The 26,282-nt window shown below is 54.8% G+C and overlaps 8 protein-coding genes across 8 annotated transcripts; 4 read left to right on the top strand and 4 right to left on the bottom strand.

The window, feature by feature from the left end:
• Positions 1-1,198: 1,198 nt before the first annotated feature.
• On the top strand, positions 1,199-2,577 carry V1518DRAFT_183659 (uncharacterized protein). Its single transcript, XM_066900846.1, has one exon. It carries the CDS (start codon positions 1,426-1,428, stop codon positions 2,239-2,241), a length of 816 nt encoding a protein of 271 aa, XP_066756880.1. The 5' UTR covers positions 1,199-1,425; the 3' UTR covers positions 2,242-2,577.
• V1518DRAFT_423871 (uncharacterized protein) lies at positions 2,324-4,714 on the bottom strand. Its single transcript, XM_066905797.1, has one exon. It carries the CDS (start codon positions 4,434-4,436, stop codon positions 2,565-2,567), a length of 1,872 nt encoding a protein of 623 aa, XP_066756879.1. The 5' UTR covers positions 4,437-4,714; the 3' UTR covers positions 2,324-2,564.
• Positions 4,715-7,671: 2,957 nt separating this feature from the next.
• On the bottom strand, positions 7,672-9,896 carry V1518DRAFT_423866 (putative MFS multidrug transporter). The gene is made up of 3 exons (XM_066905796.1): positions 9,474-9,896; positions 8,362-9,412; positions 7,672-8,301 (listed from the first exon to the last, which is right to left on the bottom strand). Exons 1-3 carry the CDS (start codon positions 9,687-9,689, stop codon positions 7,859-7,861), a joined length of 1,710 nt encoding a protein of 569 aa, XP_066756878.1. The 5' UTR covers positions 9,690-9,896; the 3' UTR covers positions 7,672-7,858.
• Positions 9,897-10,190: 294 nt separating this feature from the next.
• Positions 10,191-10,851, bottom strand: V1518DRAFT_423865 (uncharacterized protein). Its single transcript, XM_066905795.1, has one exon. The coding sequence runs from the start codon at positions 10,788-10,790 to the stop codon at positions 10,197-10,199; it is 594 nt and encodes a 197-aa protein (XP_066756877.1). The 5' UTR covers positions 10,791-10,851; the 3' UTR covers positions 10,191-10,196.
• Positions 10,852-10,959: 108 nt separating this feature from the next.
• On the bottom strand, positions 10,960-12,099 carry V1518DRAFT_435884 (uncharacterized protein). Its single transcript, XM_066906272.1, has 2 exons — positions 11,800-12,099; positions 10,960-11,738 (listed from the first exon to the last, which is right to left on the bottom strand). The coding sequence occupies exons 1-2, from the start codon at positions 11,908-11,910 to the stop codon at positions 11,211-11,213; spliced, it is 639 nt and encodes a 212-aa protein (XP_066756876.1). The 5' UTR covers positions 11,911-12,099; the 3' UTR covers positions 10,960-11,210.
• Positions 12,100-12,581: 482 nt separating this feature from the next.
• Positions 12,582-14,414, top strand: V1518DRAFT_423862 (uncharacterized protein). Its single transcript, XM_066905794.1, has 2 exons — positions 12,582-13,112; positions 13,180-14,414. Exons 1-2 carry the CDS (start codon positions 12,921-12,923, stop codon positions 14,239-14,241), a joined length of 1,254 nt encoding a protein of 417 aa, XP_066756875.1. The 5' UTR covers positions 12,582-12,920; the 3' UTR covers positions 14,242-14,414.
• Positions 14,415-19,386: 4,972 nt separating this feature from the next.
• Positions 19,387-22,683, top strand: V1518DRAFT_423847 (uncharacterized protein). Its single transcript, XM_066905793.1, has 2 exons — positions 19,387-19,918; positions 19,982-22,683. The coding sequence occupies exons 1-2, from the start codon at positions 19,592-19,594 to the stop codon at positions 22,358-22,360; spliced, it is 2,706 nt and encodes a 901-aa protein (XP_066756874.1). The 5' UTR covers positions 19,387-19,591; the 3' UTR covers positions 22,361-22,683.
• A 1,081-nt stretch (positions 22,684-23,764) lies between these two features.
• Positions 23,765-26,162, top strand: V1518DRAFT_423845 (uncharacterized protein). Its single transcript, XM_066905792.1, has 7 exons — positions 23,765-23,983; positions 24,079-24,188; positions 24,239-24,667; positions 24,717-24,751; positions 24,805-24,965; positions 25,016-25,317; positions 25,370-26,162. Exons 1-7 carry the CDS (start codon positions 23,944-23,946, stop codon positions 25,811-25,813), a joined length of 1,521 nt encoding a protein of 506 aa, XP_066756873.1. The 5' UTR covers positions 23,765-23,943; the 3' UTR covers positions 25,814-26,162.
• The last annotated feature ends 120 nt before the right edge of the window (positions 26,163-26,282 follow it).

Below are 26,282 nucleotides of genomic sequence, written 5' to 3'. Positions count from 1 at the left end.
GGCAGTGAGCGTGAAAGCGGTTTTGCAAGTTCCGCAAGCTTGCCGTCGCTCGAGCGCACTTCCCTGCCAGAACGGAGGGAAAGAAGGGAAGAACCATCTAGGAACGCAAATGTACGACGAAGAACGTGAAGGTGTGATGACCTGCAGGAGAATTTGGTCCCTACTAGTGCCCGCGCCACCAGCTAACTAATTTTAGGCAGCTGATATCACAAGTCCACAGAAGCTCAAGCCGCTCCGTATGTCGACGATATATGTCGACATTTTGCTGCAGCAAGCTCATAACTTTACGCTCTGGCTTCGACATTGCCTGCTGCTGGCGGTGACATGCTGACTAACTATGACGTAGTTGCGATGACGAAGGAGTTGTCGGCAGTCAGCTAGGTTTCGTCATCTTCGCCGATCTCCTGCACATCTATTTTGAATAGTTAATGCGGGGAGGCCGACATGAACTATATAACGAGATCAGACAATTCAATAAGATGCGTTTGGGAAATGGCGCTCGTAGTTGTTTCGGTGTTTGCAGTTCCTGTAATACTTCGCAAACACATTTCTACGCGGCTCCGACTACCGCTGAAGAACGGTTTGCAGTCACATAATCCGCAGACCGCACCATGATCAGGACAATGTTTGGTCGCGCACACATGCATCAATAACAGAGCAGTTATTTGATATTTGAGCTACGCATAGCCGACCGGACAAGTTAGAGCGAGCAGCGGAAATCGCAAGCCTCCTAAACGAGAGCGCATGCCGCAAAATACTTGGCGCTGCTTCTGCGTGAAGGAGTCTGATGGCAGAATCGAACGGACCAGCACAGCCAAGACTCCACGAGCAGGATCGCACACCACAAAAGATACGCGGTATATAACTACGACACCACGATGTGACTACGCGCTGACGAAATTCCTCATCGTCGCCCGCACGCTTGCCATTTCGGCTATGCAGATTAGCCAAGCGCGAGTAAGGGTGTCGTGATGTGCTAAGCTTCTTGCTGGGACGCCCGCGTTAACCCAATTCGGCCGAAGCTGTTGAGCGCGCCGCCGTCCAGGCGCAGCAGGCGTGTCTGTCCGCCCGATGGTTGGAGGTTGTGCGGTCTACGTTGCGCGTTCAGCGGGTCCTGGTGTTTAGCGAATATGGTTTCCGCGCGGTTGGCGCTGGAGATTGGAAGACGTGCAGGCTCGCTCGTGTGTGCTAGCATCTGTACTTGCACTTAGGCGTGTAATGCCAGGTACAGGAGCGCCTTGCGGTCGTTCTAGAAGCAGAGGGCGACGGTACCGAAGCCACTCGGCCAACCGGCCGTCCTTGTACATACATAGCATACTGTGCAGCAACACAGCGTGAAAGAGTCTACAAAGCAGTTCAGCATGCCATACATACATTCCATTTCAATTTGCAAGACCTCCCAGCTCCGAGATTTCGAAACAGATTATGACGACGTGCGGAGCGCGGCATGTGATGGATGACGAATTGCAGCGCCGGCCACGAGCCTCCGGTGCTGCTTCGGGTTCGCGTTCGGACGGCGACAGACGAAGCCGCCGCCGCCTTTCTCCCTGTCTTCCCGCCACAACCGTGCCAGCCGAGGCGCGAGGTGCACCTTACAGCGTGCCTTTGCTCAGGCGGTCGCACCGCGCAGAGCAGAGCCCGCGCCGCCAGGGCGACCGCGGCGGGGCAGTGCGTTGGTGCGACGGGACAGGAGTGCTGGACGGGCTGGCTTGGGCACAGCCAGCTGAAACTGCTGTCGCTCTCCCGCGCTGCACGACCCCAGCGCCCGCATGCCCGGGGAGTCGACACGGCGCCAATCCGCGTTCGGCACTGCTTGCTGTGGCATGCCGTCCGCTTGCGGACACTCCTCGCTTCATCTACGAGCGCACCCCAGGCGTGCCCGCGTGTGTCTGTGCCCATGAAATGCGTCCAGTCCGCGCTGCCATGCCGTCGCCGCCAACCCCCTTTTTTCGTACGACCCACCCACAGTCCCATACGCACGCGCGCTCCTCGCAAGTCGCGCTGCGGCAGCGCCCTTGCGGCGCTGGTCGCGCGCTGAGGCCCGCAGGCGGCGGGGATAGATGCAGGCAACTGGCACGGCGGGCCGTAAGGGGCACTTACACCATTCGGAGGCACACGAGGAGCATGAAAGCTGGCCGGCGCGCGCTAGAGGATGCGAATGTCACGATGATCGCCTCCTGGCCGAAAGCGGTCGCAGTGCGGCGGTACGCTCTTCGCTACGCAGCGCGGCAGCGGCGCTAGTTCTGGTGCGCGTTGTGTCAAAGACGCTGCGGCTGACTTGACGGCAGTCGTGACGCAAACGCGTCCGCGAGATGTGAACCAGTGAGCTCGACTGAACAAATGTGTGATTGATATATACAGCATGCTGCACACTTTGATAAATATACATGCACACAACAGTTAAAACAAATGCGCCATGAAGACCCAATAAAAATAAATGCCCAGTACCCGCGTAAAATATAGCAAATAGTTTTCGATCCACGTCCATATCATCACTTCCAGTATAGTATACATATTAAAATCCTCGCGATCCTTTGTCGCATCTGCAGGGAAATGCTTCACGATCACAGCGCCGTCCCGGCCTCAGGTGCTGCTGGCGCAGCTACAACTGGCTTCTCAGTTGCCGCCCTGACTGGTGCTCTCTGTGGCGCAGGAGCCACGGGTGCAGGCGCCTTCGCTGGCGCAGCGGCGGCGGCGGCGGCCTTTGGTGGTTGGCCGGTCTTGTCTTGGAACTGTACGTTCTTCGCGCCGACTAGTGGTTCGACCTTTGGTAGCTCCTTCGCGGGCTCCGCAGCTGAAACAGCCGCCTGCACGGTCGGCTCCTTCGAGGCCTCGGCAGCGACGGCAGCGACTTCGGGCGCTTCATCGCTCTTCTCTGAGCTAACAGGCTTAACAGCGACATCAGACTCTGCATCACTCGTCTCCATGTCAGCGGCTTCGGCACTGGCAGCAATAGCTTCGATGGAGGCGACCTTCTTGTCGACCGTCTCGGTACTCTTCTGCAGTCCCGCTCGTGATCGGTCAATGCCAACCTCGTAAGATAGGCGGTCGTGACTCGCAGTCGCTGGCCGTGTTGGCTTGACAATGTTGCCAATTCCGGTTACGGGGTCCACGAGATCTAGCCAGTTCAAGATCATCATACTCTTGAGCAGGTTGCCACGGATGCCAGAGTGCTTGCCGTCGATCGAAGTCGTTTGTACCGTGGAGTTCCATGTGCCAAGAATGTCGACACGCAGCTGCTTGCTCCGCGCCTGCATGCCTTCCTCGAACAGCTGCAGCGCCTTGTCGCCGTGCTTCAGTAGCTCGCGGTCCAGCATTTCCGGGCCCGACGATCCGGGGGTCACAAACAACTGTGCGCGCGGCACATTCATATCCAGGCGCTCGGAAATTATGCGCTGAATCGCCGTGATCCAGCCCGAAGTCGCTTCTGGATTGAGATCGTTGTAGTGACCCTGGCTGTAGACAAATGCCACCGGCTTATTTGACGATCGAACAGAAATAGCGTCGCCGAGACTCTGCAGTTCTCCGGACGACGGCGGATAGGTTGTGATCACGTGGTTCTGGATGTCGAGCGAACGCGCGTCGCAGTGCATAGAGTCGGGATCAAACTTGACCACGTCCTCGGAATTGAAGATGCCCTGCACGGCACACTTGAGGGTATCAAACTGGCCCTCACAGAAGCACGATTCCCGTTCGTCGGGGCGAAAGTTCCACTGCGTCACGGCGCCATAGCCAAGATCCTCGCGCAGGAATATGTGCATTGCGCCCACGGCGTGGCGCATCATCGAGTCGCCAATGAAAAAAATACGGTCGAACTTGGACAAGATCGAGCAGATGTCGCCGCGGTCAAACCAGCGCATATCGCAGCCACGCGGCATGTATGGCGCGTTGAGCCCGATGCGGCCGCCCTCTGACATGGCGCTGAGCATGTCGTCCTTGGTCTGGCACAGAGGCTCAAACGGCCGATGCAGGTCGAGCGAGGAGATGTCGCACAGACCGCGGTTGGCGTAGCGCGCAAAGGTGTCCATCATGTCAGACGTGCGCGACTCGGGGTCGGGCAGGGGATAGTCGTACAGGATGCCGTGGTAAGCGATCTGGCTCTGGCGCACGTGGGTGGAGTCGGAGACGAAGGCGCTGCCCGCCCTGCCAGTCTTCGCGGCGGCAGCACGCGCTGCGGTGATGCCAGGGTCATTTAGACCAGCCTGGGAAGCTGCGGGCGTGCTGGGGCCTGCGAAGACTGCGTAGATGAGCAGAAGAGAAATGCAGACGAAGAAGATGTTTGTGCCGGTAGCGGAGCGTCGCAGTCGACGGACCTCGGAGCGCATGAAAATTCGGGGAGACATCGGCGGCGAGGAGCTACGCAAGGCGGGCGGCGGCGAGGAGATCAGAGGGGTGTAAGGCAGAGATGAGACCTGGCGAGATTGCGAGCCTAACATGTTCAGCGGCAGCGAGCGCGGCGGGGGGGAGGAAAGGAGGGCGGAACAAAGGGTGGAGGGCGGAGCGAAATGGAGGCAGACGCGAAGGCGGGGGACTGGGAGGACGCGCGGGAATATGTAGGAGCAGCGACTCTGGGGGGCGCCCGCGCCCAGACGACATCCTCTTTTTTGACGATGAACGCCGGCATTTTTACTCGATCGCTGCTAGCCCAAGACGTCCTTCGCTGTGCACCGACGGCGCTGCCTGCCTTTGGCCGTGTCGCACGCGTACCTCCGTGTCGACACGCGGCTCACGTTCCGCGCAGCCGCCCGGGCGGCACTCCCCGCGCTTTGTGCCCGCGCCGCCCGCGTGCCGCCTGCGTCCGTGTCGCGCCGTGTCGCGCCGTGTCGATCGTCGTCGCTGCTGCTGCACACGCTAGCCCTCCAGAGTGCTGCTCAGCCTCTGCGCTCCTGTCTTGCCTTTCTTGCCTGGCCCGGCACTCGTGCGCTTCTCCTACGCCCGGCCACCCACGGCTTCGCCGGACCCTTCCACAGAGGGCGCACGTTGGCATTCTCACTATAGCTCGCCAGCCGCACAATCACAGTGATACTGCCTCGCGTGACAGGCGGTCATCACGGCCGGAATCACAGCGGCCTGCCATCACAACGCGTGCAGTTTCACGGTCTGAAGATATGCAGACTCTGGAGCCCCCGACAGCGTAACACCGCGAATGAAGTCTTGTAAATTGCGTACGCACGACGGCAAGACACTGACTGATTATAACTAGTCCATTCTCCTGCTGTTCCTGCAACGCACAGTCACGCAGCAGGATGCCATCTCCTTGCAGCGCTCCCTTGCCAGAGTTCAGTAATGATCACACTGTTGGGCACACTGTGGTAAACGTGCTGAAGCAAGCACATTCCGTCTTCTTCACATATGCTGCTCAAAGCGCGTCGTCTCCTCCATTCGCTGGATGTCCTGGCTTTGCCAACCTGCGGAGAACTGGTATTGTAGCAGTGAGATATGTCTGAGATTGCATGATGCGTTGAGATCCCTATGTGGCAACGTTGCGCGCGCTTTTGTTGCCAAAGATCATGCAAGATGACAAGACACAACGGCCCACGAGCTTGCCTAATTCTTCCTTGTTCATAATTATAGAAAAAGAATGAATTCGACGCGTCTCCGAGGGTAATCGAGCCAGAAAGGTAAAACCTATTTATATCGCGTTACTTTTAGCAAAGTCCTTGAGCTGCCGCTGGACTTCGTCTAAATCAGCTTCCCATGCGGCATTCACACACTCGCACAAATTTAATCCGCCCAGCGTCGGTATTTGTTCGTGGTAATACCGCACTGATCGAAGGCTAGTCCAAGTCTAACCCGTCGCGACGCGGTTAAGCAGACTGCAGCACAGACAAGCAATTTTATGCCGAGCGTGTGGCCCACACGCAATTGTGTAGCACACTCTGCGAGACTATAGACTAGTTATGGAGTGGTTATCAATCGCCTGACTCCTGGACTCCTGCTTTTCTCTGTCACTTTATGCTTCCAGCACCAGACATTTGGAGAAATTGCGTTTCGCGATGCGGCTTTTCTCGCTTCCGGGAAACTTGCGGCGGCTTGTTCTGTGCGCTTCACGCGGATATCGCCAGCCGGGGGCCTGCTTTGCGGAAATATTCTTGAGATCTGGGCTGGCTTTCCAGCCGGCCATATCCTCATCTTAGCAAGATTCCTTGGCACAAGTGCTCATCCACTTGGTGACCGTCTGGCACAACACGATAAATTCGAAGATGCGCAGGGCCTTGATGTCTGTGTCGGGAAGACCTGCCTTGAGTACACCAAACTCTAACTCGCACGCATGTGTTGACACTCGCGATGCTTTCGTTTCCCTGGCCCCTGATGCCTCATGCCCTAGAACTCTGATATGTAATTTGCAGCCAGTAAAGATTGTCGGCTAAGTCTTCCATATTTGAGTCTGTCAATGATTTTCGTGCTTCGTGTCTGCCCTCCGGTTCCGTTACGACATCCAAACGGTTGTCGCCAGTTTTCTTTGAACCTTTGACACTGCCGCAAGGTCTCAAATGTTCAAATGCCTATCGCGCTCCGCCAGCTAACACGCGTATCTTGCAGCGTACGGCACTCTCCGAACGGGGAATAATGATAGCATCTCGCTCTGGATTGATCCTCAGAATATGTCGACTCTGGTGTGCTGTTTTGAACATCACCGGTTGGTTGTAGCTTGCTCGTCCGCTCGCTTCATTTGACTTGTCCAGCCGCTAATTGCGTTGGGGCCTGTCAAACTGACGCGCACGTCAAAAGGCTATTTTCGTTCTCTCGTTTACGTATCATTACACCGCGCGCTCCCCCTCGTTTCCATCGAAATGAACTGAGCAATGCAAATTGCCCGAGCCACTACCACTCTATTGCGGAAGCTCAATCGATTGGACCGTGTGCAGCTGACAGGATGTGTTGTTCCTAGGCTCAAGAGCCCCTGTTGCTGCGTGACGCTGGCGATGACTCTACCGGCACAAAGCGTCGAGCACTGTACACGTGATTGCATGCACTAGCGCGCGTGTAGCGATCTGGCCAAGCGTGCTGCGCCACATGGCAGCTGATGAATAGCAGCTGCCAGCTTGTCAAGTGCAGACAGAGCTAGGCCCCAATCCGCTATCTATAGGCTGCATCGTAAGGCGCGAAGATGTACGAGCTCCGGCAAGCCTAGTGCCGAACGAGCAGCAACCAGGGCTTTGTTCTGGGCATAGGAGCGTTATCATTTCTGCAAGGCGTGAGTGGTGCAACTCTGCACCACAATCTACGATTTGTAATTCAGGGCCGGTGAAGCGCCAATATGCGGGCTGGCGAACGTGCCGACGGATCCCCAATTTTTCTCAACTTCAGCTCCTGCTTGGAGCTCAATTTACTTGGTGATTTCAGCTGCACCTTATTAATATTATTAAAACCTTGGCATAGTCCCATGACGCCGGTTTTCGGTTTTTGGTTTTGGCGCCGGGCCATTTTGCACTGCCTCGTCGAGAGTGTTCACCCAATTTGCGCCACAGACACAACCCCGCCTTACCTACTGACTTCAGTGCGCCCTATCCATCGCAAGGTTGTGTCGACTGTACAGCACATAGCGGGGATTTGGTGTTTACACATGCCAGCTCATACGTCGATGCCCATCCTGCCAACTGGAACTCTCATGATCTCATACGGCCGACAGTTTATGTCGACAGGCACCTCCCAGCTCCTTAAGAGTTCATCGCTGGTATGCATAACAGATTAATTAGAAATTATATGATTTATGTAAAGTAGAGAGGTTTTCAAGTAAAACAAATAGCAGACAAAACCCGGTACATACACAGACTTCAAGACAGACCTACTATACACAAGCGACGCACGTTTCTTCCAACTTAGGTACGAAGTCATCAGCTGCGCCCTCCAGCTTTCATGCCGACTCCTTCCCTGGGGAAGAGTCACTGCCCGAACCGGCAACGTCTTTAGCTTTCTCGTCAACTTTCTTGATATTGATCCACTCCATCCTCAGCGCCCCGAATATTGACGCAGCGGCAAGAGAGAGCGCAACAATGAACGCTCGAGTGAGCGCGTGATTGTATGCCTTCAGCACCGCGTCAAGCAAGCTAGGATCAACCACATCGCGCAAATCTGTCGCACCAGTGTTGACCACCGTCGACGCACTAACACCTGCAACACTGGACAAGCTCGAAGCCATATCGTTCGTGAACACGCTCTGCGCAATCGCAAGAAAAATCGCCCCCCCTAATGTCTGCGAGAAAAACATAAGAGACACGCCGATAGAGATGTCTCTCTTCGCCAGAACAGCATTCGCTGCAAGTCCGGCTTGCTGCATGCCCATGCCGAGTCCAAACCCTGTAGCCGGAACAGTTAGTACATTATAACATATATTCACACATACACGTGACGACTTACCAGTCACGACTTGATATCCAATCCATCGTTGATGCGGCGTGTCCACCTTAAACGTCGTCACGAGACCCAGTCCGATCGACATCACTATAGAGCAGGCAAACATAGAGGGTGTATAATATCCTGACTTTCGCACCGCTATCCCGCTCATGATACTAGCAATCACCAACGACAGCAGCATTGGAATATTCATGATACCAGACTTCACTGCCGACGCATCTTTAATGGCTTGAAACCACACCGGCAGGTAATACACCATGATCATCATTGAGCTTCCCACGCAAGCAGAATAGAACGCGCCGGCGTGAATCGATCGTATCTTGAATATCCGTGGTGGAACAGTTGCCAAGTCGCCCTTCCAGATTTGAATTACGATAAACGCGATAGCGAGAACTCCAAACAAAATCAATAACACGATTATCCGCGCATTTCTCCAGGCGTACGTCGTGCCGCCCCACTGAAGTGCCAGTAACAAGCACACGACTCCCGAAATCAGGCACACGTTACCCGATAGATCCAGGCGACGAAGTTGCTCCTTCCAGTGAATATTCTCGGGATTCGCTTGCGCCGGCTTGAAGATGACCATAATCGCCAGTAAGACGGCGCCTCCGATCGGCAGATTCAAGTAAAAGCACCATCGCCAGGTCACATTCGATGTGAACGCGCCACCAACGAGCGGTCCCACCACGGACGAAATCCCAAACAGCGCACCAAATCCGGCTGACCATACTGGACGTTTTGCCAACGGAACAGTACTAACCATCAGCATTATAGATCCGCCAAACATGCCTGACGCGCCGAATCCGGCAATAGCGCGACCTGCAATGAACGCGTTCGACGACGGCGCGGAGCCGCATATGGCGGAGCCGACTTCAAACACGACAGTGGCAAATAAGAACACATATTTGATCGAATAAAATTGATATATCTTTCCGAACAGCAATTGAAATGCCGCGAAGGTCAACAGATATGAGCTGCCATACCACGCAATGTCGCCTAGCGAATTGAATTCATTTGTGACACTGGGAATTGCCGTACTAATGATTGTGCGATCCTGCAACACCGTTAGACAACCCCGCCGCAGTCAGTATTACCCAGATGAATAAGCTACTCACCAAAGCTACTAAAAAGGTCGAGAGATAGGCCGACATCATGACCATCAAAGTTCTCCTGAACCCAGGATAATCGACACTCGGTGGCTCTCCTGCCCGAGGCGTTTCCCCGTCATCTTTGCATGCAGACTCTGCCTTCTCAGTGTCGTCCGAACGTGTCTCTATGGGATTCTTCTCTAGGTTGTCGGAGCTCGCGCGAACAGACAAAGCCGTCGACATGTTTTGTGATCGCAAGATGCAGCTGTGCTCGGCCGAAGCCACGGCACTGGAAAGAATGCATTATTATATTGCTCATCGGTGGTTCAAAATCTCCGAAGGTGCGAAGCGCGGTGGTTAACATGGGAGTAAATATGTGGTTGCTCAGGCGCAAGCGAAGTGCCCTCGGAGCCGAACGCTGCGTCCGGTGCCGAAGGTAGATTCGCTCGGAGGTTTGGTTGTCAGTGCGCCAAGATGAGGGGTTGGTATATATATATCCCTGAACAGCTGGGCGCATGTCCATCGCCCGCGGCTGCGGATGGCACACGTGAAGAACGCTCGCTCGCGTCAAGGCGTCCTATGTCTAGTTTACCAATCTTTTGTAGAGAATTATAGAGCGAAGAGCTCTAAATGAACTTTTTATGGCTTGATCGAAGCTTTGTTGGAACTAATTTGGGTGGCTTCACAACCTTGGCTGAGTCATCCGGGCGCTAAGCTTGACTGGTCAACAACATACCGTTGCGATCATATTCAAAACGAATTTATTCCTACGTAGTTAAAATACTGCTCCAAAGACTCGAGAGCCACATCCTCCACAACTCCTACGTCTCGTCCACATAGCCGTGCGAGATAGCACGCAATTACATGCGGACACTCACCGACCATGAGAAGCCAGTCTTCGCCATTCTTGACACCGATCGGCATCGGTGGCGCAATGTCGTTGATTGTAAACGCGCTTTGTGCAAATATGGCGCAAGAACACGACCATATCTGAGGTCGAACATATTCGTATTGAACTGGTAGCACGCCGTCCGCGGTGACTCTGATCCGATAGACTTCTCGCGACTTCTTGCACTTGCTGGCTGACGCCAGACTAAATTGAACGAGTTGAATCTTGCCTGTGTCAAATACTGCAAGTGCCTTCAAAAATTTCGTTGGCAGCAAATAATTTAGGGACACAAACACTTGCTTCTCGTTCTCCGAGATGGTATGTAGGAGAGACGACAATCGATTGTCCGAGACGCCGTCTTCAGCAGCGGACGAGAGCAAGCGAGTAAATATGTTGGCAGCTTGACGAAGGGCGCTTCTGACAAACACTCTTCTCGCGAGGACGGGATCGGACATTATGACAATGCAAAGTGATTCGTCCGTCGTTGGAGGTCTGCTTGGAAGCTGCACGGGTAGTGCTGAAGTTGTTGGGACTTCTGAACCCTGAGCTTTGCCTAAAATGCTCATTGTCAAGCAAACTGGCCAAGAGTCCAGTTACGCTGCAGATCATATCAATCTGGAGATCTTACGTAGTCCATGTACAATTCATTGCTATCTATCTTAAAATCTGCGCCATCTGGAACAGCAACAATCGCACAAGTTCGAATCTCAAGCGGAAGTGCAACGACGGGCTCTAGGTATTACGTGAGCATTCCCTTCTGGCTGACTTCTCTTTCGGCATAGCGCCAACCCTCCCACTGCGATTTGTCGTCACAGATAAGCCATATTAATATAAAAGTTATGATATATAAAAGACAGGAGCATTGATATCGTGAATCAGCCGTCCAGAGATACAAAGTCAAACACGATCCGCTTCTCAAGCGGCGCCTTCAGCGACGGCGACGTGAACACCAGTCTGCAGACATACTTACGCTCAAACACGCCCTCGTCGACCTCAATATCTGCGAAACCGAAAACCTGTTGCGAAGTCCAGTCGTAGCCGTTAGGCTTCGTCGTGTCCCCATGCGATGTAGCATAGATCAGACCACCGCCGTTCTCAGCATCGAGCTTCGCTGTGTCGGAGGCCCAGCCTCGAGCCAGAAACGGCGCGTATGCTCCAGCTTGTTCTGTTGTCACGCGACCAGAGTGGCCGGCTACAGGGCCATACACAGGCGAGCTGAACTCGCGCTCCTGGCCGTCCATTGTACGCGGCTCCTCGGACTTGGCAACCGTGCCAACTACTTGTGTGGACTCAAACTTCTCAACGCCAGTGTCCTCGAGCGTGTAAAGGTGGACATGAAGTTCGATAGATGCATACGCGACAGCAGTGCGGATAACCCAGAGGACACCCTGGGTCTTCAGGACCTGTTGCGATATATAAGTCAGCACGGATCCAACACCAGAATGAGCGGATGGGAGTAAATACATCATCAACATCCGAGGAAAGTGTGCGGTTAAGGCTAAATGTGATGTTCAGATCATCGCCTGGAGTCCGCTTGCCGAGATTGATGGACTCGGGAACTGAGGTTGAAGACATTGTTGCAGTGACGGCGGTCGATGATCTGTGGATGCAGTACGCGTTGCGGCAGTTGAGCTACACTTCGAATATCTGAAAATTGACGATTTCTATTCTTCAGACGCTGCCAAGTCGATGTCGAGTCTCCCAAAGAAGTAGACGGATCCCCCTGTACAGCCGTGAATCTCGAGCCAGTGCGCTGTTGGGACAGACGGACAGGCGTGAACTTCATGACGATCCCATGTGGAATACGAGCGCTACGCCGATCGGTCACTTCGGCCAACTAGTACGTTATAACTACAAAATAGGTCGATTATAAACTGGTATAATCACCGATCACTGATCTTTCGATATATTTCAAATACTCTACTTCTGCGTACAGGCTTTCTATTAGACTTTTAGATGATCACTGACCAGTCTGGTGTCGCTCTGCGCACGTGCTAAGCGCAGCGGCACACTCGAAATGTAACCAAATTGACCATCTGCCCAAGAGAAACACATCTGCTCGATCCGAGAGACTCAGAGAGAACCACGAAGAGTGAAATCTGGTGTATGCGCAAGTCTAGCATTTAGAGCCGCGTTTCAACCAACTTGCCGTGATCAGAGCGCGCGAACCGATAACGCCCACTTCAAGCGAGTGCGCATCCTGACCTGACCTCCACTAGTCAAGTAATCTGCTCTCTAGTCAGTCGCACACTGATTCGAGAGGATTAGAATACTTCAGTCTGATTGCTAACTGATGCGACTCAGGCCTGGAGCCGTGGTAGATCATCAGCGCCGCTGTAGCGCGGATGAGAGCGACGTGACGTCAAATATACAGCCAAAACATCTCTACCCTTACCGCGGTCGCAACATTCGCGCACGCACGGTGCGACCTTCCATTAACCGCCAGTGTGTCCGGTGCAAGTAGCGCTCGACATTCTGGAAGAACACCAGTACGACCTAGCATACTACTCCTCAGTGAAGGCTTTTTGCCAGCCGGCGCATAGTAGTACTACAACTTGTGCCGTATATCGGATCGGAACGCACAAATGGACACGGCTTACGACGCTATCCAGCAGACCACACTGCCAGAGGAAGCGACAGCTGCACCGCCAGTCGACACCGGGACAGGGCCTACTATACAGTCACTGTCTGCAGAAGTTAGCGAGGCGCTGCAGACACTGAATGGCACGGCGTGGGGCGCGAGAATTAGCGGGCTGTGGGAAAATGTGAAGAAGCAGGTACGTGTAGACCTCATATGAGAGCCAACAAAATTACATTGTATGCAAATTACTAACACGTTGGTAGGGCGAAGCTGCGCTAGATGTGACAAAACAGGACATCACGGCAGCTTCTGAACTTGCTACTTCTCTAAGTGAGCAGATGCGGTTGTCTGAAATCGCGAGTCAGGTCGCAGCTCAAGCATCACAGGTCGCAAATCAGGCATCTCAGCTCGTCGTTTCAACTCGCCGCAGCATCGACGTGTCATCTGCACCTCAGCTGGTGCGAGAGTCAGTCAGAACTGCGCCAGAAAGCACAAGCAAGATGTTCAACATTCTCAAGCAGAAGGCACAGGGCCGCATCGAGGAACTCGAACAGGTTGAGTTTGCAAAATACTTCAACCAAGTTGGCAAAGATGTCGGCGAATTCCTGAAGAGCACGGTGACTATTGAGCCGGGTTCCCCAGAAGACTACGGTGAGAACGGAGCTCCCCCGGAGTCGCTTACGAAAGATGTGCTATTCGATCTGCCGGATGATATCAAGCGACAGATTTACACTACGAGGCTGGATGCACAAGTGCATGCTTTGCACACGTCTCCGGAGCCATTCTTAGCAGCAGATCAGGGCGACGCTGAATACGACGAGTTTGCAAAAAAGTTCGAGATCGACTCGCAAACTGCCACAATCGCAGCCGATCTCGACCGTTATCCCGAGCTGCGCAAGCTCATGGAGTCACTGGTTCCTGAGAAGATTACTTATTCTGAGTTCTGGAAGCGGTACTACTTTCTGCGCGAGCAGATCAACCTTGAGGAGTCTCGACGGAAGCAACTGCTAGCCGAGGCTGGCAACGCTGATGACCAATTTGACTGGGACGAGGATGATGAGGAGGACCAGGGTGCCGCTTCAGGAACTGCGAAAACCGCTGAGGCAGGTCCCAAATCTGCGTCAGATTCTACCGAGACCCTGAAGGCGACGGCCGCCGTCGCTAACGACGACCCGGCGGGATCAAAGACGACAAGCTCCCGACCATCGAGCGAGAGCAGCTACGACGTTGTGTCGGCGACTGCGTCGACGACCGACATCGCCGGAGCAGCGAAGGTAGCCAAAGCGGCGAAGGCCGAGAATAGCGACGAGGAGGACTGGGAGTGATTATGATGCTTTCAGCCATGGGAATTTGTTGTGCGTGTGCGTTATCATATCTGTGTTGCAGTGCTAGTGCTACTCCGGTGTTTCTGGTTTATGTGTCCCATTAGGTAGTTGTTTCTTGTTGTCCACCTGTTTTCTGGCTAATTTGTTTAATATCGCACGTACACGTTTAGAATGTTTGCCGTTCACAACATGATCCCTGCTTGATCCACGTCAGACATCCATGTGGAGAGTAAGTGATTCCAAGGACAGCCGACAGAAGTTTCAAACAGCGGTCTTGAGCCATAGTCATCCACTCGCCGGTGGAAGTAAGGTATAATGGGGTGGGTGTCCAGAGGTGATCTTCCGGATGATCTGAAAGTCGATGTGAACAGCTGTCGAACCGCTACTTCTAGGCCGTCCTTACACGCTATCAGCTGTGCGAGATAAGCGTGAACGACAGCAAGACACGTCTGGGCTTTGGGCTTTATTTCGCGTGGCACGAGGTCGCATGGCCTCGGCCGGCTCCTCTCGTGCCGGAGCGTAGCTTGCAGGAGTCAGTTCCAGCGAAAGCGCGCGCAAGCAAGCAGCAAAGACCTGGTCGCACTTGCTTCCCCTGAAAACTTTATGCGGAAGCACAATAGTTATTCCGGCGGTGGTTTCACCTTACAAGATTACGCCAACGACTTTGCTGGGATTTCGCGTGCTCGTTAGCGTACACTGATCAGCGCTGCTGGCCCGATGTCCGGCGTATATCGCATATAGCGGATACCGAGGGCCCCGACATTGGCTCGCAGGAGGACGGGTGCATCTTTCGCGGATATAACGAAAGGCAAATTGTAGCGAAGAAGCGCGGGCATACCTGGACGTGGGAAACCGGCTGCAGCGGCAACAGGCCGGCCTGGGACGGTGAAGGTTGGCTCCTGTTCGGTGGCGTGTCTCCAGACGACGTGAACCAGCCGGGTCCAGGACAGTCTACACTTTCATTTCCAGTCTTTATGATTTACTCGAGCGTTCTAAGCGTTGAGAGAAGAAGAAGTGATAAACGGAGGGACCGGGATTTTGCTAAGGGAGTGCTCGCAGCTCGCTCGGAGGGCAGTGTGAGTGGTCGGCGTTGTAGACGGAGCGGCGTGTCCTCGATGACGGCACAGATATGCGCTGCGGACGATGGCCGCCGTCCGATGTCGGCGCGACGCCGCAACTCTCGGCTTCGTCGGCGTCCCAGCATCAGACCTCCCAACTCCCACAAACGCGGCCCGCGGAACAGATATTTGCCACACATCGCGATAGCTTCTTATGATGACTGCGGCAAATGAGGTTGCGCGCTGTTTCATCAGCGTTTCCGCACCGGCAAGATGGCTAGAACGGCAGCACGGGCAGTGCCTTTTCTCGGAATGCCGCCGCCGCCGCCGCCTCGGCCGGGGCCCACCACAGCGGGCCATAATTGATTAGTTACCCAAATTCCCACCAGCTGTTCACTGGACTCGCAGATTAGTTAACTAAAAATGCATGCACCGGCGAAGCACGGAACCTAACAGCATGCAGCGACGGTCGTTGTTCAGGGAGCAAGTATGGCTGCTTAGGGAAGCGACCGGTCCGAGCCAGCAGGGACCCAGGCGTGTGGCCATAACCGGAAAACGCTCGCGTGAAGGTTTTCTTCGGATATTACGCCGCGCGCTCACCCCTCACGCTCTTCGCAACCCTGGAAAATTTTCGCAGCCAGCCCTATTCGCCAGGACAGCTGCGTGAGCGTGATCGAAGGGCCAGAAGAAGACAAGAAGTCGCCAAGCACCGGCAGGCGCTTGTTTTCTTGTCATGGTCCTTGGCTTTGCGAACTACAATGGCAGGGGCCGCGGGTTTGGCCGATGCCATGCGATAGCAAATGCACGCCTTTGAGGGACTCGTAGCATCGGCCGCGTGGAGCCTAAGGTTTGGCGAGGAAGCAAAGAAGGGTAAACATGATAGAGCAGGAAGTTTCGGTGGGAGGGGAGCCTGCGGCGGCGCGGTGCTGTCTGTTGGTTGAGCTCTTTTCCACGGGCAGATTTCACGATGAACGAGGGCGGCGTCTGACCCGCGGGCAGACAAATGCACTTACGGAGACTGTTAATTCGCTCAGCGTAAAGCGTCTGCCGCTTGTTTTGAAACGACGACGTAGGGCACAAATTAGAGTTCAGGATCATTTCATTGTGCTAAAGCCATCGTCATTGAAACCAGATGCGGCTCAGCTAGCCGGTCGAACCGGATTCAGCGGCGAGCCAGCGCTGTCCCGGATCGAGACAATCTCGGCAGCCAATCTTTGAGTTCCGACTACCGCATTCAGTCCGCAACCAACGCCGCACAATCGCATCGGGCGGCGCAAGGACTTCGGGTCCGTGTGTTCAGGGAGGTCGTGATTACGAGGGCGGTTAGGGAGGGAAGCCGAGCTCGCCGGCAGATATCTGAACTCGGCCCCAGAGCAAACCTCTGCGGTACTCAGCAGGCAGGCTCTACCGCTGTACGGGCAGCTCGCCTGTCGACGGAGTTCGAACTGCTGTCAAGTGAGTCGACGGGCTCGCATGGAAAAATGCTGTAGGGACGCAAGAAGCAAAGAGAAGTTGCAGTGCTAGCGCGGGTATTAATTTAAGGATTTTCTTGAAGCGCCTCATACAAATGAATCAACAGGTCGGGTCCATCTCGCCTCCGTCACGAGAGCACAACGAGACTCAATCCCGGTTCAAATTCGTTGCCGTACTCTCCGGAATAATTTTGTCCGGCTACACCTCGCGCGCATCTTCTCCGCTAGGCAGCCAGATGCACTTCAACAGGGTTCAATGAAATGTGCAACTGATCGCACCGGCAGTCTCTGTTTAGCCTGGACGGCCTGAAGACAGACACGTTTGAACTTTGTGTGCAATGCGCGTCAACAAGGAGTATGGGGTTAGGGGCTGCAGCATGCAACCGCGCAGACCGTTTCACCTTCCGCCTTTGCCGGAGAACGCGCAGCGACAGCGCCCATCGTGCCTGTTAATCGTGATCGTCTCATGGCAGCACATAAAATCATCGACGCAATTACGCGTTGCAGCGCGTTCTGCTCTTTGTTCGGCGGTGGCTAGCGAAGGTTCGCAGTCCCTTGACGACGATTGTCATTCACGGGTTAAGACATCGCAATGCTGAGCATACATGTCCAGGATTCACATCCCCTTGTCCAAACCGCAGTTGCTTCTTGATAGCTAGACAATCAACGTGCGCATGCGTCACCATTCAGGCCTGACCGGGCAAACGTCTCGCGTCTCGCTGCTCTTATGACACTGCATTACTATCCAACATGAGCGGATCATAGTAGGACTACTGATAAGCCTGCAGTTTCGCATTCTGCGATACTACGACCGATCATATCCTAAGATGCTGCAACATCGCACCATGCCAGCATGTACGCCATATCTCTGCTCTTCCTATCCTGCCGTTCCAAGAAGAATTACGGAAGAGGAATACGAGCACGAACGTGCCCGGGCCCCAATCCATAGACGGCAAAAGCGACCTATATATCCAGAATGGCTAGAGAATCTATTTTACAAAGGAAGCAGGATGATCGGTCATGAACGTAGACACGTGAGAGCTTAGCGCGCCGTAGATGAACGAACGGGTCGAGCTGTGGTCGAGCTAACGCGACACGGGACCCCGGCAACAAAATCAACAAACAAGCCTCACCTACATGTCACGAACCTGGCAGACCGTAAACAACGCGGACGCGTTCCTCCACGAAGCTTTTCACCAGCCCAGCAAAATCTGCACGCCAGACTTTTCTAGCTTCATGGTTGTCTGCCTGAATCTGTACGCCCTCACTTTGGTGCGTCCTCCAGGAGCCACTATTGCGCACATAGTAGCAGTATGCCGCTATTCGTATCTCCACCGGGCCGTATCTATCGCTCCGCAGCGCACCATCGCTCTCTCACCAGGCATCTTGCTTGCAAAAGGTAAGTGTTGCTTCTTGCTAGCAACGGCTCGTCAGGCGGACTGGCAGGTCTGGTGTTGCCGACCGACCCGACGCCACCAGTGACGCGAGCCAGGATCCGTGCCAGCGCGCTCGCGAACCTAGTGCACCGCCAAATCGTGGCTTAAGCGGCGCTACTCTGGCAACCAGCTTGTGTACGCGAACGAGAAACAACAACAAGACAGGTTAACTTGGTTGACCGCGTATCTTCGGCCTCTTTAAACCACAGTGAACCCTGAAAGTCCCTGGGCTTGTCTTATGTGTCTGTTCTATCTTGCTACGGCTCGCCGTGCAGAAACAGCCTGGCGTGTTGCAGAGTCGTCATATAGCCTGTAGTCCACCATGCCGTGACGGTCTTCCCCGCTCCGCCTCCGGCCCACAGATGGGTGCGCTTCCATAGCTGCATACGAGCGAGGCAAGCTTATGCGCGAGCTTCACGGTCATGCGTGGGCGACCACGCTACGCGATTTGGCGTGCGTAGCGCGCAGACTGGACACTCCCCAATTTAGTGAGAACTCGGCGTAGTCATGATTATTAGCGCGACCGTCGAAGAGGGGTCAAGAGACAAAAACCGGGAAATTTTTTTACAAAGACTCAAGCCGACAATTTCTGCCCGCCGAGGTTCGCAGTGGCACACAAATAATATAGAGAGCAGCGAGACCGCGGTAGAAACACACGGCTCCATCTGTTAGGTGCGGGTGCCGGGAATCAATGTTTTGTTGTCTTGTCAACGGTGCAGGATGTGTAACGCGATGATGGCACGCCGCGGCCTGGAGCCGGCATTGAGTTTGGGGGCGCGCCGGGGACGGCGGCGCAACGATCTGGGAGAGCGGACGTCATAGGAGTCGGGACGGCGCCCCAGCGCGACCGGCGGGGGTGCCGGCGTGGACGAGGAGCGGCACAGAAGAGGGCGTCCGGCACTGGAGCCGCCAGCAGGCGGGCATCGGTGGCAAGAGGCAGGGCGTCGCTGCAGCAGCGCAGCGGTGAAGCCGGAAGAGAGCCGGCGCGTGGGCTGGGGTTGGGTGCGGGCGGAGAGCGCCGCGCCGCAGCCGCGGTACCCGGTGCTCTGGCGGGCGTCGCGCCCGGGCATGCAGCGGACGGGTCTGACCCCGCGGCGGGTCCGCCGCAGGACGGCCCAATCGCAGTCTCCGAGAGCGACTTCCGCCAGTCCCGTCCGCTCGCCTCACAGGCACTGTCCACATATATTCCACCGCGAGCCCACTCTTTTGTGTCCTTTTCTCTCTTTTTCTCTTTGTCCCTTCCCGCTGCGTTGTCCGCCCTCAATTCAGCTGAAGCCAGTCCGCGGACGCACCTCGTTCGCTCTCCCGCTCTTTACGCCTATCGTACACTCTTTGTGCTGGGCATTCCCCTGATTCCGTTTCAACGACATTGAGTGACTGCGCCATGGCCGAAGCCACCCAGCCCACCATCGAAAAGAAGGTCGCCGAGGAGGAGGACGGCCCTGATGAGGACATTGACGCTCTCATCGCCGATCTCGAATCCGAAGATGGAGGCGCCAACCTTGAGGAAGAAGATGACGCCGATCCCGCCGCTTCGGCTCGCCCCGTCCCGGAGGAGCTCCTCCAGACGGATCCCCGCTATGGTCTCACCAGCGATGAGGTCACCCAGCGACGCCGGAAGTACGGTCTTAACCAGATGAGCGAGGAGAAGGAGAACTTGGTTCTCAAGTTCTTCATGTACTTCGTTGGTCCCATTCAGTTCGTCATGGAGGTATGCAGCTTGTTCCGGATGTTACACATTCTGAACCGTTCACCTAACCCTTGTTTATCTTAGGCTGCTGCTGTCCTTGCTGCAGGTCTCGAGGACTGGGTTGATTTCGGTGTCATCTGTGGTCTTCTCGCTCTCAACGCTTGCGTTGGTTTCGTTCAGGAATTCCAGGCCGGCTCTATCGTTGATGAGCTGAAGAAGACGCTTGCTCTTAAGGCTACCGTCATTCGTAACGGTTCCGTTGTTGAGATTGAGGCTCCCGAGGTCGTTCCCGGCGATATTCTCCAGGTCGACGAGGGTACCATTATTCCCGCTGATGGCCGTCTTGTTACCGAGGACTGCTTCCTGCAGGTCGATCAGTCCGCTATCACTGGTGAGTCTCTTGCCGTCGACAAGCACCACGGCGACAACTGCTACGCTTCGTCCTCCGTTAAGCGTGGTGAGGCCTTCATGGTCATCACCTCGACTGGTGACAACACTTTCGTCGGTCGTGCTGCTGCTCTCGTGAACAAGGCTTCTGGTGGTACTGGCCATTTCACTGAGGTCTTGAACGGTATCGGCACGCTTTTGCTTGTCCTCGTTATCGTCACTCTCCTTGTTGTCTGGGTCTCTGCCTTTTACCGTACCGATCCCATCGTTGACATCCTTCGCTTCACTCTCGGTATCACTGTCATTGGTGTCCCCGTCGGTCTTCCTGCTGTCGTCACGACTACTATGGCTGTCGGCGCCGCTTACCTCGCCGAGAAGAAGGCTATCGTCCAGAAGCTTTCCGCTATCGAGTCCCTCGCTGGTGTTGAGATTCTTTGCTCCGATAAGACTGGTACTTTGACTAAGAACAAGCTCTCTCTCTCTGAGCCTTACACCGTTGCTGGTGTTGAGCCTGATGACCTTATGCTTACTGCATGCTTGGCCGCTGCTCGTAAGAAAAAGGGTCTCGATGCTATCGACAAGGCTTTCCTTAAGTCGCTCAAGTTCTACCCCCGCGCCAAGAACACTCTCTCCAAGTACAAGGTTCTTGAGTTCCACCCCTTCGATCCGGTGTCCAAGAAGGTTACTGCCGTTGTCGAGTCTCCTTCTGGTGAGCGCATCGTCTGTGTCAAGGGTGCTCCTCTTTTCGTTTTGAAGACTGTCGAGGAGGACCATCCTCTTCCCGAGGAGGTTCTGAACGATTACAAGAACAAGGTTGCTGAGTTCGCTACTCGTGGTTTCCGTTCCCTCGGTGTTGCTCGTCGTCGTGGTGAGGGCCACTGGGAGATTCTCGGCATTATGCCTTGCATGGACCCTCCCCGTCACGATACCGCTAAGACTATTAACGAGGCGAAGAAGCTTGGTCTTTCCATCAAGATGTTGACTGGTGATGCCGTTGGTATCGCTCGTGAAACTTCTCGTCAGCTCGGTCTGGGCACCAACGTTTACAACGCTGAGCGTCTCGGTCTCGGTGGCGGTGGTGACATGCCTGGCTCTGAGGTTTACGATTTCGTTGAGGCTGCCGATGGTTTCGCCGAGGTTTTCCCCCAGCACAAGTACAACGTCGTGGAGATTCTCCAGCAGCGTGGTTACCTTGTTGCCATGACTGGTGATGGTGTGAACGATGCTCCTTCGCTTAAGCGTGCTGATACCGGTATTGCTGTGGAAGGTGCTTCCGATGCCGCTCGCTCTGCTGCAGATATCGTTTTCTTGGCTCCTGGTCTCTCTGCTATCATCGATGCCCTCAAGACTTCTCGCCAGATTTTCCACCGCATGTACTCCTATGTCGTTTACCGTATCGCTCTTTCGCTCCATCTCGAGTTGTTCCTTGGTCTGTGGATCGCTATCCTGAACACGTCGCTGAACATTGAGCTTATTGTCTTCATTGCTATCTTCGCGGATATTGCTACTCTTGCCATCGCCTACGATAATGCTCCTTACTCGATGAAGCCCGTCAAGTGGAACCTTCCCCGTCTTTGGGGTATGTCGGTTGTTCTCGGAGTTATTCTTGCCATCGGTACCTGGATTACCCTCACGACCATGTTCACCCATGGAAAGCACGGCCGTGGTATCATTCAGAACTTTGGTATCCGTGACCCCGTTTTGTTCCTGCAGATCTCTCTCACTGAGAACTGGCTTATTTTCATCACCCGTGCTGCTGGTCCTTTCTGGTCGTCCGCTCCTTCGTGGCAGTTGGCTGGCGCCGTCGGCATCGTCGATATTATCTCCACCCTCTTCTGTGTCTGGGGTTGGTTCGTTGGTGGTCAGACTTCCATGGTTGCTGTTACGCGTGTGTGGATTTTCTCGTTCGGTATCTTCTGCGTTCTCGGCGGTGCCTACTACAGTATGTCTGAGTCAGTTGCGTTCGACCGTTTCATGAACGGTAAGGGCCTGAAGGAGAAGCCCAAGCAGCGATCGCTTGAGGACTTCCTTGTTTCGATGCAGCGTGTGTCTACTCAGCACGAGAAGGCGACTTAAAAATTGCTTTGCATTTTGTCGTTGTAATGGTGTTGTTTTGATTTTTGGCATGTTTAATTCCCTCTTTTTATTGCGATGTCTTAATTGTTTGTGTAATCAATATTACGTTAGACTGCAGTTACTTATTTACTGGCTTTGAATGTATAATTTCCCGCTATAATATCCAATATTCGGGTGTTTGATATATCGAAATATTTTGGTTTATGCGAGGGAGGGAATGTGCTGAAGCGTCTTGCGGGGACGATGTCGCTGATGATGCTTTTGTACAGACCTGTTTTTTACACACTCATTTTGTTTACAATAATACAGACTACTATCATTAATGCTTGTGTAAGACCGAGCCGGACACTATGAAGTGGTCGAGCGGAGTGAAGGTGGCCGATGCAAAAGTGCGTTTGCGTCTACAGTTTTGCGGTGCGGGATATAGCTGCTGATGCAGACGCAGCCCAGAAGAGCGGGGACAGGCCACGCCGAAGGCGGACCCGGTTGAGCTGCTCTTTGCACCGGCCGAGCAGCCCTGGCGCGGTGCCGCTGCTGCCGTAGTTGCTGACGACAGCGGCGGTGTGCGGAAGCACATCTCGGTCTCTGTCTGGGCCCGGGTACATTGGTGTCTGCTCTGGTCTCGCGGCGCTGTGCTGGCGCGGCGAGCGGACGTGTGCGACGGCGGAGGAGCTATGTCCGGGCTCCGGGACCGCGGTCTCGGCGTTAGCTGCTGCACTGCGGGGGGTCGCGGTGGATACGAGGACGCCCGCCGCGAAGCCCCGACGCCTGCGCTGGCGGCTATATCCCGGCTCCGCCCTGCCCGGCGGCGGCCGCACAGGCTTTCCGGACGACGGTTCCGGGCGGAGAGCCCTGCTGCGATATGAAGGTGGACCCGTCGACGATGCCCACGCAATTTCCCAGCCTTGAGCCATTTCTGTCTCGTCTTGGCTTACCCGGCGCTAGCCCACTCCGGGCAGCGCCGGCCTCGCGATGCTGGCCGCTCTCGGCAGCACTCCATGAGACCGCGGTCGCTGCGCGTTTGCTGGATCTCTGCGCGGGGCGGGGAGCGCCCCGCGCGGCGTCGTTGCAACCGGCGAGTCGGTCGCGGCCCTGCAGGGCTGATGTGCACGTTCAACTGTCGAGGGGTGGGCCCGCCATAGTAACAGCAGGCCGCTGTCAGCTTCAGCTTCGCGAGCTTCGCAGCCTGATGGGAGGGCGTGTGGCTGTTTTGAGACTGTGCAGCACAGTAAACTCGTGGCACGGTTGGCTGTAAGTGGTGTGTGTGGATGGTGAAGGAACAGACCTTGAATCTGCGGCGAAGCGAGTCTGCACTAACGGCCTGCAAATCGCCAACTCGTAGAAGTGGAAGGCACAAGTCGCCGTCTGGCGTCAGTGATTGTAATCTCTGGTGCGACAGAATGGACATGGTGAGATTCTCTGCGGTGCGTCATCCAAATTTGTCCAAACTGTCAACTTCATCGCAGGAAACTCCCATCGCATCGTGCTCATCTTCTCACAAGCCGCTCGCAGGCCGCACGTACACCGCCGGCCGTCTGCATCCATCCCTGTAACCCGACTTGCATATTTCGGGGGTCCCAAATATGGCGACCATGCACATCTTGATCCCGGGATTCTATTATGGTGCGCTTCTTTCTTTGGACGATGCCGCGCCTGACATGGCTCTGTTTACATCCAGCCTGCGGCTGGTGCAAGTTCACCTCCTAACTCCATGATAGACACCGACAAGCGCAAGTATTTCAAGATCCTGCCGAACGCTGCCGGTAGCGGTTCGGCTGCGTTTTACACTGCGGACCGAGTAAGCAAGAAGATAAGAGGCCCGGACAAGGTATGTGTTGTTGACTGGGAAGCTGCGGCGTGCGCGAGCTTACCTTACAGACATCGCAAGACGATCCGAGACAGGGCACTTGCGCCACAGCTACGGGGTCTGCACAGTCGCCACCAAGCCTTCAAAGCTTGCAGCAGCTCGGCGCACTTGTCCGACAGAATACACGCAGGCCAACCCTGCACCATATGACCTGCATGCGCGAACTCGGCTCCAACAAACGCCATGAGACCTGCCCGCGTGAGTTCGAAGCTGCGGCCTTTTGCGCCGGCCTGCGACGCACTATGTGTATCCGCACCCACGGGCGCACCGACACCGTCGGCGTGACGTGTATGGACTTGCGTCGGAACGCGCAGGGCCTAGATTGTGTCTGGGTCGGCGACGTGGGCGGGATATACAAGGAGTTTGCGATTTCACGCTGCATGACTGCATCGTCCTATGTCGCGGACATGACTACGCCGTTTGCTGAGTTCAGTGGACCGGTGAGTAGTTGTTTTTGCTTCTGCAGAGCGGCGAGGCTAATCAGATTAGGTCACGGCTACCACACAAACCAGCAAATTCGGCTTGTAAGTAGCACGGTCGAAACTTCTAGCTTATTCACCACTGACAGAATGCACAGAGTGACAGCAGAATGTCTCAACAAGGCTGAGTTCAACGCTATGCTCTGGACGACAGCGCATCATGAGGAAAACTCGACATGCTACCGAATTCGACGATTTCGCGTTGACACCGACGCCAAATACTTGGCTGCTTCGGAGGAATCGGGAAACATTGCAATTGGTAGACGCGCTTCGGCTGTGGTTGTTAGTGTCCGACTAACGCGGAAACAGGTGGCTCGAACCGAATCATGTCGTACAACATCGACGTTCCCAACGTCAAACTGATGCACACTTACCGACTCCCCAGTGACGTGTTTGCCATCGAGTACTGGCAACCGAGCGTGTTTCTTGCTGGTCTCCGAGACGGAAGCATCCGTATATTTGACACGCGCGTGGCGCCGCCAGTCTCGACCACGAGCCCGCGACGGGACCACGACGGCAAACAACCGGTTATGCTCTGGCATCCGTCTGCGGTGACAAAGATGACTATCGTGAAGGACAGCTATTTGCTTGTGTCGGGTCTGCAGGATTCGGTATGTAGCGGTCGCTGCTATTATCACTGATGCTCGGTAGCTAACCTTATAGCTATCACTATACGACATGCGAAATGCAAAGACGATAGACGCTTGTAACAAATGGCAACGGTCGCAGTCTGCGAGTCCCCAGAAGCGGGCATTCAGCAGACCGCATACACAACCTGTCCTGAATTACGCCGGATACACGAACGACTACATTTTTGACCATGCATTCGACGTATCCCGCAACAGCAACATGCTTGTTGTCTCGGACCAGTCTCGCAAGATCAAATTATATTCCGTGTGGAGTGGACAGCAGCTCTCCTCGCCGCTGTCGCGACAAAGATTCGACGTTCTCCCACGCGTCGCAAAGTGGTCGAACGCACCGTATCGCAATGATGGTTTGGCAGGTGAAATTTGCGATGTGAACACGCCGCCGGAGGGATTGTTTGTCACCAACGGCGCCAGATTAGACTACTGGTCCTGGGATACGCGGGTAAGGACGATGGTATAGATTATTGCAGTTTCGATTGATTTGCATTTTTGAGTACTTTTTTGTGTGCTCTGTGCGGTTATGCATGGATACAAGGCGTTTATGAATTGGTTATGTCTCGCGGAGGATTACCAGACGAGTAGTGATAAGAAGAGTTGTATGATCTGCGTATGCGGGTTTCCGTTGGACCGTGGCATGTGTGTGTGAGGGGTTTGTGCTTCATTTGCTAGACTTCCGAGTCCAGGGTCGACCACGTGTCACGGCTCATCGCCCAGCAAGCGGAGAGCATGGCTTCGCCGCTTTGTCCATATGCTGAACCGGCATCAGGGATTAGAAGAGATAACGTACGTCGGTGTTTAGACTGTCTCCAGGACATTGTAAAGGGAGGAGGTGTGCCTCTAAGGGTTACCCGGCCTCAGTTCTGGCACAAACGCACAGTGCTTTGGCACTTGCGCCGAACTTTACCCAACTCGTGTTTCCAGAATTCGTC

The sequence above is a fragment of the Limtongia smithiae genome (assembly GCF_038497785.1).
Source record: "Limtongia smithiae strain NRRL Y-17922 unplaced genomic scaffold V1518scaffold_20, whole genome shotgun sequence".
NCBI lineage: Eukaryota > Fungi > Ascomycota > Lipomycetes > Lipomycetales > Lipomycetaceae > Limtongia > Limtongia smithiae.
The sequence above is the reverse complement of the archived record's forward strand: the minus strand, read 5'-3'. Positions and strand labels throughout refer to the sequence as shown.